At 35.2% G+C, this 13,498-nt stretch overlaps 1 protein-coding gene across 2 annotated transcripts in view; it reads left to right on the forward strand.

Moving 5' to 3' along the window:
- LOC148942163 (uncharacterized) overlaps positions 1–13,498 on the forward strand; it is a 228,966-nt gene that overhangs the window by 162,746 nt on the left and 52,722 nt on the right. For both annotated transcript variants that reach the window (XM_089102911.1, XM_089102910.1), the window contains 2 exons: positions 6,439–6,554; positions 8,877–9,033. In XM_089102911.1, coding sequence (XP_088959037.1) covers positions 8,907–9,033 — 127 coding nt within the window. In that variant the 5' untranslated portion in view covers positions 6,439–6,554; positions 8,877–8,906. The remainder of the gene's footprint in view (positions 1–6,438; positions 6,555–8,876; positions 9,034–13,498) is intronic.

Below are 13,498 nucleotides of genomic sequence, written 5' to 3' on the forward strand. Positions count from 1 at the left end.
AAATAATATTAACATTTTGATTACTAAATATCAGTTTATGTATATTAAACTGACAATGCATGTTCATTTGTATTTTTCAGTAAAGTGCAAATTTTGTTCTGGCCTTGGGAAGGCATGGGGGTTTTGCGCCCAACTTATGTTAATTTCTGCTCCTTTTGAGTTTGACTCGGTTATTTATTGTAATTTCTGTTCGTTTTGGGTTTCACTTATTTATCGATGCTGATTTGTGGTAGTTTCACGCTTGGTAGATTATTTGATTTTATTTTTGCTCATTTTTTGTTTATTGGAGTTCTTTACTTTTCTTTGAAAAACTTATTTTGTGGAAAAAGTTTTTTGAATTAATTTCTGTTCGTTTTATATTGACATAGTCTTTTCAGGGAAAAAGAAAATAATACTTTAAATCTTTTTGTTTTTTAAGACTTTATAGTTTGGCCTGCTATTTGTATGCTGGACAAAAATTTTCAGCAAATTTTAACAACATACACCCTTTTAAAAATCTGGACACAAATATTAGTGTTTAATTTCGTTTCATACCTCCTCTAGTTAACCTGAAATGGAAAACTTGTTACCCCTCGCAAAAAAATCTGCTTACATTCTTTGATTGCATAGATACATTTACGTTATTTTGATTGTGTTAATTGATAAGAGCAGAGGTAATCCCGGATGTTTGAACATAATACTATAAGTAGCTCTTGGGATGCGTCTGAGATGCCTTATTTGGAGTTAGTATTAACACAGTGCATTTTGATTTAATCTTAAGGCAACATTTAGTTTTTAAACACAATTTGCAATTGGGAGGGTGGGCGTGGGAGGGTAGAAGTGGAAGGGGGATTAGTTACCCTCTAATCACTTTCGACTACTTAAAAGGGCATCAGCCCTTTCTGTTTTCAACCGAATGATCCCTTTTCGAAGTTTCTACGACAACTTCTTCGATACGAAGTGCCCTGGTCTAAACAAAAAAAATACATCATACCCACATCGATCTTTACTATAAAATGTCAAGCCTTCCAATCACTTTCGACTATTAAAAAGGGCTCTAGGCCTTTCGATTTCCAATCGAATTATCCCTTTTGGAAACGACAACACTTTCTATAAACACCTTATATGCCCTCACGGCATGAATTACAACCCTTACCCTAAGGTCTGTTAGGGTGGTTGTCTTCCTCTAAGACAGAATTTCCAGAACTTTCAACTACGTTAAACAAAATGGCTATCTCAAATGTTGATTGGATGTGTTTGGGGAAATGTTGGGCGTGAGAGGAGCGGTAGTCGCTCTCCAATCACTTTCAACTATTAAAAATGGCCCTAGCCCTTTCAATTTCCAATCAAATGAGCCCTTTTGAAGTCTCTACGACAAAAATTTCAATAAAAATCTTATATGCCCCCAGGGCATAACTTACACCCCCTTCCCTGAGTGCTGGGGGGGGGGTGTCATTCTCAAAGACCTAATTTCCAGAACTGTTTACTACGTTGAACAAAATGGCTATCTGAAAATTTTGATTGGATGTGTTTGGAGGAATGGTGGGCGTGAGAGGGGGGTTAGTTACCCTCCAATCACTTTCGACTATTAAAAAGGGCACTAGCCCTCTCAATTTCCAATTGAATGAGCCTCTTGAAGTTTTAAGACAACTCTATCTATAGAAACCTTATATGCCCCAAGGGCAGAACTTACAACCTTAACCCTTGGGGCTCTGGGAGGTTTGTCATCCTTAAATACATAATTTCAAGAACTTTCAGCTACGTTGAACAAAATGGCTATCTCTAAACTTTGAATGAATGTTTTTGGGGAAATGGTGGGCGTAAGAGGGGGGTTAATTACTCTCCACTAATGTCGACTGTTAAAAAGGGCAATTTCAATTTCCAATCAAATGAACCCTTTTTGAAATTTCTATAACAACTTTATAGAAACTTTATATGCCTCCAGGGCATAACTTACAATCCTTGCACTGAGGGCTCTGAGGGGGTTATCATCCTAAAAGACCTAATTTCAAGAACTTTCAACTACGTTTAAAAAATGGATATCTCAAAATTTTGATTGGATGGGTTTGGGAAAATGGTGGGCGTGAGAGGGGCGTTAGTCGCTCTCCTATCACTTTCGACTATTAAAAATGACCCTAGGCCTTTAAATTACGAATAGATTGAGCACTATTTAAGTTTCTACGCTTTCAATAAATACTTTATACTTCTCCAGGGCATAACTTACAACCCTTGCCCTGAGGGCTTTGGGAGGGGGAGGGGTTGTCATCCTTAAAGACCTAATTTCCAAAACTTTCAACGGCGTTGAATAAAATGGCTATCTAAAATATTGATTGTATGTTTTTGGGGAAAAGATGGGCGTGAGAGGGGGGTTAGTTGCCCTCTAATCACTTTCGACTATTAAAAAGGGCACTAGCCCTTTGAATTTCCAATCGATTGAGCCTTTTTGAAGTTTCTACGACAACGCTTTCTATAAAAAAACCTTCTATGCCCCCAGGGCATAAAGTACAACCCTTGCCCTAAGCGCAGGGGGGGAGTGTCCTCCTCACAAACATAATTTCTTTCTGCAAATCAATTACGCTGAACAAAATGGCTATCTGAAAATTTTGATTGGATGTGTTTGGGGAAATGGTGGGCGTGAAAGGGGTGTTAGTCGCCTTCCAATCACTTTCGACTATTAACAAAAGTCACTAGCCCTTTCAATTTCCAATTGAATGAGCTCTTTTAAAATTTCTACAACAACTTTCTATATAAACTTTATAGGTCCCCAGAACATAACTTACAACCCTTGCACTGAGGGCTCTAAGGGGTTTATCATCCTAAAAGAGCTAATTTCCAGAACTTCCAACTACGTTGAACAAAATGGCTATATCAAAATTTTGATTGGATGTGTTTGGGAAAATGGTGGGCGTGAGAGGGGCGTTTGTCGCTATCCAATCACTTTCAACTATAAAAAAGGCACTAGCCCTTTCAATTTCCAATTGAATGAGCCCTTTTGAAGTTTCTACGACAACACTATCAATAAAATACTTTATATGCCCCCAGGGCATAACTTACAACCTTGCCCTGAGGGTTCTGGGAGGGGGAGGGGTTGTCATCCTTAAAGACCTAATTTCCAGAACTTTCAACTATGATGAATAAAAAGGCTATCTAATAATTTTGATTGTATGTGTTTGGGGAAAAGGTGGGCGTGAGAGAGGGGTTAGTTGCCCTCCAATCACTTTTGACTATTAAAAAGGGTACTAGCCCTTTGAATTTCAAATCGAATTAGCCCTTTTTTCAAGTTTCTACGACAAAGATTTCAATAAAAACCTTATATGCCCCCAGTGCATAACTTATAACCCTTGCCCTGAAGACTGTGGGGGGAGTGTTCTGCTCAAAGGTATAATTTCCTGAACTTTGAACGTCTTGGGACAAATTGGCTCATCTCAAAATTTTGATTGGATGTGTTTGGGGAAATGGCGGGCGTGGAAGGGGTGTTAGTTGCCTTCCAATAACTTACGACTACTTAAAAGGGCCCTAGCCATTTAAGTTTCCAATCAAATGAACCCTTTTTAAAGTTTCTACGACAACGCCTTCTTTAAAAACCTTATATGCCTCCAGGGCCTAAATTACAACCCTTGCCCCAAGGGTTTTGGGGGAGTGTCTTCCTCAAAAACATATTTTCTATTTGGAAATCAACTACGCTGAACAAAATGGCTATCTCAAAATTTTGATTGGATGTGTTTGGGGGAATGATGGGCGTGGGGAGGGGGGCTAGTTGCCCTCCAATCCCTTTTGACTTTTAAAAAGGGCACTAGCCCTTTGAATTTCCACTCGAATGAGGCTTTTTTGAAGTTTCTGCGACAACGACTTCTATAAAAACCTTATATGCCCCCAGGGCATAACTTACAACCCTTGCCCCAAGGGTTGTGGGGGAGTGTCATCCTCAAAAACATATTTTCTATTGGGAAATCAACTACGCTGAACGAAATGGTTATCTCACAATTTTGATTGGATGTGTTTGGGGGAATGATGGGCCGGGGGGGGGGGGCGAGTTGCCCTCCTATCACTTTCGACTATTAAAAAGGGCACTAGCCCTTTGAATTTCCAATCAAATTATCCTTTTTGAAGGTTCTATGACAAAGACTTCAATAAAAACCTTATATCCCCCCAGGGCATAACTTAAAACCCTTGCCCCGAGGGTTGTGAGGGAGTGTCCTCCTCAAAACATATTTTCTATCTGGAAATCAACTACGCTGAACAAAATGACTATCTCAAAATTTTGATTGGATGTGTTTGGGAGAATGATGGGCGTGGGGGGGGTCTAGTTTCCCCCAATCACTTTTGACTATTAAAAAGGGCACTAGCCACTCCAATTTCCAATTGAATGAGCCCTTCTCGAAGTTTCTACGACAACTCCTTCGATACGAAGTGCCCGGGTATGGAGAGAAAAAATAATACATTGTGCCCACATCGTTCTTTACTTAGGCAGAGCTATCGCGCTGCCTATGATTATACATTGTAACTTAAATATTTTCTTTAGAGTCGGGAACAATTTATGAAATATGCAGTTTAGTATCAAAAGATAAGGATCCTTCAGAGCCACTGCTGGTGCATGATTCATTTGATTGATCTTTTTTACTGGGACAAGTAGCAAGCCGGTAGCCCAACCTGGCTAGAACGGGGACCAATCCCTGGGCCCGGTATTTCCATGCAGTACATTAATCCACCGTGCTACCATAGGCTTTACGTGGTGTAGCAGTGTGTTATTTCCCCTAGTAAATACTTTAGGACCTTGTTTTGGCAACTATTCGATTGGGTTTATTCTTTTCAGCATGACGGTAAATTTTAGAATAGCGGAGTTGAATATATTATATGCTTATTTCTTGTCCCTAGACTGCTGCATACTCGCCCAAAGGCAAATTCGACTTTATAACATGATAATTTCAATTATGAAATTTTTAAGTAGTTCATTTTCTGTTTAAAAATGAAAAATTAATTTTTTTTTCAGGTTTTTTTTGCATATCTTAGTAAATATTTGACTTCCGACGAATTTTTGTCATTTGTATTATCCTTGGAACCACGTTTTTGCCACAAATGTTGTTGAAAACGGTTAATCTGAGTAGTGCAGCTGCGTTTTTTTCCTGGTGCAAAGTAGCTCATATATCACCAGTGCAGCCGGAATACGGAACTGGTTCGTAGCATACGTTGAAAATAAAAAACAAATTTGATTGGATAGGTTAGAAATCAAAAGAGAAAAAGTACTATACAAGAGCAAAGTACCTCTCTCCATCAGAAGAAAAGAATAGCTTGGTAGATTATTTTTAGCATGCATCAACTAAAAGGAATACATTATAATATATAAAGGTGTATCATGTGTTGTCAAAAAAAGGACAAAGATTTATTAATGCATTATGAATTCAAAATCAGATGCTTTGAAGACAGAAATATATCTAAGAGATATGTCATGTTAGGATATCCATCTTGTTGACGTGGTATTTTAGAAAGAAACATCTTAGTAAAGTTTAGCCACTGATAAAAGAATGAATCAATTTTTTATGTGCCAGGAATTGCCTAAAATAAAATTACTTTTTGTATAGCTAGGCTTATCTGTCATGTAACTTGTAAGTTTCTCTACTTACAAGTTACATGAGACACCATGACAGAAAGATATGCAGGGTGAAAATTCGGCGTTGGCCATATAAGTTGTATCCCCTAGAAGTAAATAGAAGAATTCGCTCAAACGGTTTTTATTTCTCGGGTCTGTAACTGGTGGAACCATCTCCCAGAGGAGGTTGTATATTCGGGAAGTTTTGGAAAATTTAAGAGTTCAATATCCAATAGTCATTTTATTTTGAAATATGAAGTTTTACCTTTTTTGTCTCTTTAGTTTCTAGTCACATTGGATACTTCAAGTGCTTTATTATATGTTTTTAATTATGCACAGAAAGTGATAGCTTTGTGGAAATAAACTAATGAGACAAATGCGTTGTGGTAATAATGAATACACTGGTCTTTACAAGTCTTTTTCTTGATTTTCAAGACACTATAAAGTTATGACTGACTGTGCATGCATCAATAAACTCAGAAAAATTAACTTAATTTCGCGATATCAATACATAACCAGTCTCTACTGGATTCTTCTTAGCTTTGCTAGGAAAATGTGATTTACACATGACAAAATATTTTTTTTCACATTTCTAATCGACCTGTTGAAGGACTTAGTGCAGCTTAGCTCTTCATTGATGTAGGTAATGAAAGCTAGTTTTTTCTCCTTGTATTGATGCATGCACAGTCTATAAAAGCTTTATAGTTACTCATAAATTCCAGAGAAAGAAGCAAAATAGATTCCCGAAGCTAATACCGAGTGCTCACCCTGCAGGTAGATAACTTATATCTTCGTCAAATTTGAATTCATCTCAACAACCGTGTCTATATTTTTCTGCTTTATTTTTTTTGTTAATTCATTTTTATTTTTAGAAACTGCTCGGGAGTGTAAACGTGAATCTAGCAACTCATTTCCAGTGTATTGGGGTGTTCGATTAGACCTTGACCTGCTGGAAACACTCATCGCTTTATATCCTGAGTGGTTTAAGGTATTTTATACATCTCTTTATCATAAATTCAAGGCGGAATAAAATATTTGAGATTTTTTGATCAATTTTTTCTAGCAAAGGGTGTTTAACAGACGTAAAGTTATTTCAGTTACTTAAAAATGGAAGTCTTGGTTCCGTGAAACTAACGTGTAGCGCACATGCGATCTTATTGTATAATGGGTTTAATTTAAAATTTTCGCTACATAGGGGGGTAGGATTTACCGGGTGTTCGACATAGGTAGGGGATGGATGTTCTTGTGTGCTCTTCACTGGGCACAGAATGTGTATTAACATTCTTGCTACTTAAATATAGTTTTTATGGTAGTTTATTTACCCTCACGTCATGTTTATTCTTTGCACTTTTCTGCGAGAAGGCAAGAACATACGTCAGTTGTTTGAAAATACAGCTATTTGGGAGGAATCAAATTTTTGGCTCTGGTGGTTGGGTTAATGCTGTACGAAGATCAGAAATTTTTATTTTGGCCTAAAAAGCTACATATTTATATGACAGGGATTCCATGCGTAATGCATTTAACCATTAGATCGTTTGTTGGTTCGTAGATTTTATCAATGCTCTACTGTGATGTTGGATAAGAATATTCGTCAATTCTATCGGTTTGAAAACAATTGGCTCTTAGTGGCATATGATTAATTAACAGAATAAGGTTAAAAAGGAACTGAAAAATAATACGTTCTTACTGAATTATAAAACACAGAAATATAAAATCAAATTTTAAAAGAGTGTCGCCTTTTTTTTAAAGAGTATTATCTATAGAGTATATAATTTTAAAAGAATATGTCAGGTTTTGTGGAAGAATGAATTGTAGTTGCTATACAGGTACTAATTTAAAAAGAGGCGACAGAAGAAATAGCTTCTTTTTTTAAATTTGTTGTTTTACTTATTGTGATAAATAAAAGAAAAAACTTTTACTAAGTAGAGGAAAAATAGTAAATTTTGTGAAGTAGAGAAGTAGAACTTCTCACTTAGTGTATTGTAAACGCTTCCATTTCTATGTATAAAATATATGAATGTTATCTGCAAAGATACCGGGACCTTTCTCATAAATGATGGGTCAAAGTTTGTTTTTTATTATGCAACCAATAATCTCAAAATCTGAATTTTTAAGGGTGGTTGACCCAAGATGGAAACCTCCTTTACAACTTTTGGCTAAACTTGGCTAAATGAAATTCTTCCTAATTTATTTTATTCCCATATGTTGTCATTTATCACAGTAAATGAATGTCAGGTATCAAATTCAGAAACAAACACAAGTGGAATCATCCAATCCTGAATTGAGTGGAATCCCGAAGCCTGACCCAGTTCCATATTGAATTGTTTTTCTCATCTATTTGAATTGAGCCATCTCACTGTGTAGTCTTTCGTACTTATTGTTTATTTTTCTGTCTTCTATGATAAAAAAGGAGAAAACGAACAGGATACTATGTTTTCAGGCACATGCACAGTTTTTACTTTCACGGGGGAGGAGGAAGGGCGTAAATATAGAAAAAAAGCTTGTGTTGTCAGGTGTTGTCAATACAAAAAAAAATGTTGTGTTATCAGGCACATGCACAGTTTTTTATTTCTCTGGGGAGGAGGAAGGGCGTAAATATAGCAAAAAAGCTTGTTTTATCAGGGTTTATGAATGTAAAAAAAATCTTGTTATCAGGCACATACACAGTTTTTTATTTCACGAGAGAGGAGGAAGGGCGTAAATATAGCAAAAAAGCTTGTTTTATCAGGTGTTAACAATTAAAAAAAAAAAAAAAAATTTTATCAGGCACATGCACAGTTTTTTGTTTCATAAGGGAGGAGGGAAGGTATAAATTTAGAAAAAAAAGCAGCTGAACTATTTGAAACTTGGTGTAGCAGTAGGGCCGGAGCTCCCTCTCCATGCAAGCACTAATGGGGTAGAGGGGTAGAACAATACTGTAATGCATCTTATGAAACAATCAAATTAGCTAAATGATAGAAAGGAAGACTTCTGTTGTAGATTATTATTATTTGAAGATAAAAACCTATATATATATATATATATATATATATATATATATATATATATATATATATATATATATATATATATATATATATATATATATATATATATATATATATATATATATATATATATATATATATATATATATATATATATATATATATATATATATATATATATATATATATATATATATAGGGATTTTGGGATGATGTACTTACTGATTTTATTTCCTAACTCAGGTTAAACCCTGCTTTTGATACTTTTTACGTCTTTGTCTTCGTGTACCGATGATTCTCATTCCAATATTTTATTTTTTTAGAATTGCCCAATCAGTGCATTAAAATTATACATGATGACAGATGCTAACAATGTAAAAAGTTTCTCCAGTGAAGGTGCGACTATGATCCCCCTATCTCCACCCAAATGTGAAGTGGATGAATCTCCATTGAAGAAAGCCATGGACAAGAACAAAGAATGTAAGTAGAAAAATAAGACTGTAGGTAAACAATCTTACATCCGGAATTAATGAAAATCCCTGTTTGAAATGTGATAGTGAAAATACTCTGTTGTAGTACAAAGTTGAAGTAAAATACTCCAGGTTTAAATATTTTGATGGTTAGATAAATATAACTAAAAATAAAAAGAAAAAAAATATTGGTGCTCGTGCTAAATACCAGGCTTAACTGCTAATTCAAAAGGTGCTATGCAAGGCCGTATCCAGGGGTTGGGGGGGGGGGGTTTGACTTCTGGGAAAAAATTGAAACTTTTCTTTGGAGTCAAATATGGCAGGAGAAAAGCAGTTGGACTATTTAATATAACTTGCTTATTTTGAAGGGATGAATGTTAGTGCAAATTTTTAAGAAATGCCAAATAACGCCTTTCGTATTCCCGCATTTGAATTGTTCAAACGACCTGACTTTTTATAAGCTTTTGAATTTCAGAATAAAGGATGGACGGTTGTGCAGCTGTCATTTATTTATTTATGACCCCTAAGGAGTAAGGCAAGTAAGGAGATAGATTCTAGTGTAAGTCAAGACTATGTTGCTGCTTTTGAAATTTTCAACGGGGTGATTCATTATGTCATGGATTAAACCATGAATTGGCTTCAATTAAGATTGAAATACGGCGATAGAGCCCTGAGCGATCGCAACTTTGCAAAAGATATTGTCCTGATATGCACTTCTGCAGTGGAACTCCAGGCAGCTCTCAATACACTTTCGGAAGAAGCCCTGAAAGTGGGACTACATATTAGCTGGCAGAAAACAAAAATAATGATCATTGACTCCGGCAGGAAATTCCGCCAACTCACCATCATTCAACATATTAGGGCACACTATCGAAGTTGTCAAGTCTTTTACTTACCTTGGATCTGTCGTCTCGAACAACGGCTCAATTGAATTGGAAGTCCAGTCGTGCATCGCAAAAGCTACGTCTATTATGGCTCGATTATGCCGTTCCTTGTGGTCAAAGCCCAACATTAGCCAAAAAACAAAAATGCGGATCTACAACACGACCGTACCGTAAGTCCTTCTCTACGGGGCTGAAACTTGGCCAGCAGCTGCTTCTGTTCGTGATGCCATATATGCGAGCGAAACAAACTTATTAAGACGAATCGAAGGGGTCAAGTGTTGCGACGTTGTCTCAAACAACCGAATGCTGACACTAACAGCTCAGACCCCCCAACTCTCGTCAGCTCGCCATAAGAACTCTACGGTGGTTTGACCACTTAATTCGCATGCCAGAAGAAGCACCCGCCAGCATACTTTTTAACTTTGATCCGCCTCAACATGGCTGGAAGCGCCCCCGTAGAAGACCCCGGTTCAGATGGAGGCACAGCCTTACCCAGTACTTCTCCATGATCGGTACTGATCTCCAAGAAACAGTTACGCTTGCCCAGGACCGTTCGGAATTGAGGCAAAGATTCTCATCTCTCTCTACGCTGGACCACCAGCAGGAGCCTCAAGTCAAGAAGTAAGTCAGTAAGGAGTACAAAAAAATACTACAATACGAAATAAAACCAAATAAGAAGAAAAAATACAGTTGAAGAACATAAACTGCCAACAACAAAAGAAAGAAAAAAACTAACCATTATCAAAAAAGTTCATTCGAACTAAGCATAAGAATTGACTGTTTCATCACAGCGTCTGCAATGTCTGGAAGTTATGTGAATTAATTTTGAATACAGGATCGCTAGCTGTTGACACGGATGGAAATGTTCATTTATTTACTTCTTTTCCTCTTGAAGAATGATATGTCTTTTTCTTAATTTTGATAGAGGTCTGATAATAAAATGAACTCTAAGAAAGTATCTGTTTTGATCTAATCAACAAAATGAAGACTAATCCCCAGAAAATTATTGTTTTAAAGCTTTTCGTCTTTTTTCACTTTGTCTACTTTGTGCTTGGATTTCTTTTCTTTCTTTTGCGAAGTACAAAAATGCGTGCTTAACTGATATACCTGAAATTTACCAAAATAAATTGGGATTGATCTGACCATTTTAAAATGACAGTTCCCTCATTTTTTTTCTTTTTTCGCCATATTTCTTTCTCTTTTCAATGATATACTCTCTATCTTTGTCTTGTCCTTCATCATCATCTTTATTTCTCGTTTTTCGGATTATTTATGTTCGTTTCGTCCCATGTAATCCATTTGATTTATATTAAACTTCAATTTTACTTACACCTAAGTGTCAAGAAAAATGACGCCCCAAACGCAGTGAACAATTCAAGTTGCCAAAGAAACAAAGGCGAAAAAATTCCCATGATATAAGTCTATTATGGTTTAAGAGAATGACCTTTCGAGTCCTGGCGGGGTCAAGAACTATAGAAAAAAGAGCCTGTTATGAGGACTGGGCAAATGATAAGACTTTTGGAACCTAGCCCTAAACAACCTCCCCTTCTGCGCCCCAGAAGCACAAATTGATTAGTAAATAAAACAATCTTGATACAATCCCATTTTATGGGCCTCTCTAAAATGTCAAGTTTGGTTAATGCTAATCAAATAAAATAAAATAGGATGAATGTATTAAGTTTAGACACAAATTTAGGCTCTATATTTGCACATTAGGGGGGGGGGGCGGGTAAAGCAGAGCATATATTAGATATGTAACCTAACCTAGCCTAGGTACCTTTTCCCCCATCTAAACTCCAAAAAACCACAGTTTCATATCGTATACGCAATAAAAACCTTGCTATCATTGCCTGCTCTATAACAGTTACGACGTGAAGAACGGGTTTTATCATTGCCTAGTCTACAGGGGATAAGTCGAGAGGCCCATAAAATGGGATTGTACCACAATCTTATTGTGACTGCATTATGCATAGCTTTACCATGCATATCGCTTCTTTAAATTTATGAATATGAATTAAAAAATTAAACGTAAACCAAGTAAATACAAATATATATATATATATATATATATATATATATATATATATATATATATATATATATATATATATATATATATATATATATATATATATATATATATTTTCGAAGCTTATCTAAGGAACGGTTATTTAGACCAGGCATATGGTGGGGATGGGGGGGGGGGGTATCCGACCATCAATAGTCTACTTTGTGCAGGTTAAATACCCCCCTATTTCTTATATATGGTCTGTATGTCTTTAAATGCCAAAACATATGTTCTATCCTGTCCGTTATTGTCCAAATGGAATCTGCTTGGATTGATAATCCTGGGAATTATAGCTTACCGAAAAACCAGAATACTAATTTCTTAGGCACGATTTATATTTTACCCAGGAGGGCTTATCTTATCTCTAGAAGGGTGTATCACTAAGGATCAGTTCGTGTAATCCGTCCAAGTAAAAAAATCAAGACTTATTTCGTCAAAGTTCAACTGAAAACTAATACAGAAAATTTTACTGAGGAAAAATTATATGGGAATCATATCTTGTGGTTTAGTGGTTTTCTATTCTACATCTTGTTTTAAAGGATTTCTTTCAGTTAATTCTACCGTTAGAATGATGGATATGCTAGTGGATCGTAATTGTATAAAATTTTAATCCATTACTTCCTTACTTGAAAATGAAGGGGACTGGTAAAATGACGGCTTTAAGGTTACAGTTCAAACATTGACCGTATAAATGACCAGGCCATGGGATTTTAAAAAGATCCAGTTGCCAAGGAATTTTGATTACTATGAAAGTGGTTTTGTTGTTCTTTTTTTTTCATTTACATTGCGGTTTTACTTTATACTTATTAAAATAAATTGAAGACTAGTTATGAAAAGTTATGCTAGTTATGAAAAAGGAATAACCATTATTTTTCAGTTTTTTTTCTGACAATTGCTAATGCTTAAAACAGATTACTATAAAGTAATATTTTGTTTATTATGCAACATCTATTGATCACCGGCAATCTGAAATACATTATAACATGTAAAAAGGGAACAGAAACGTTAATGCTACACACTTCACCAAACCTCTTAACCGGAAGTAATATTTTTTTTTATACCGCAATTTATCTTTTTTTCTTTTTTTTTATTAAATAAATACGATAGATAAAGCTGGTAAATAATAGTAACAGAGAATTGGCTTCTTATATGTATCTGATGCCTCAAAACACAATCCTAAAAGTGTCGTTTGCTTGATTGTGTTCTTATTTGAGGTATGCAATGCTTTTTTTTTTTTTTTTTTTTTTTTTTTTTTTTTTAATATAATATATATATATATATATATATATATATATATATATATATATATATATATATATATATATATATATATATATATATATATATATATATATATATATATATATATATATATATATATATATATATATATATATATATATATATATATATATATATATATATATATATATATATATATATATATATATATAGGATGAGAGATGCAAAGTGAAAAACGTGGCATGGAACATTAATGCCTATGCATAGGCCAAAGATGGAAA

This window comes from Artemia sp. Qi Xiang Cuo, chromosome 17, assembly GCF_049724085.1.
Source record: "Artemia sp. Qi Xiang Cuo chromosome 17, ASM4972408v1, whole genome shotgun sequence".
Classification (NCBI taxonomy): domain Eukaryota; kingdom Metazoa; phylum Arthropoda; class Branchiopoda; order Anostraca; family Artemiidae; genus Artemia; species Artemia sp. Qi Xiang Cuo.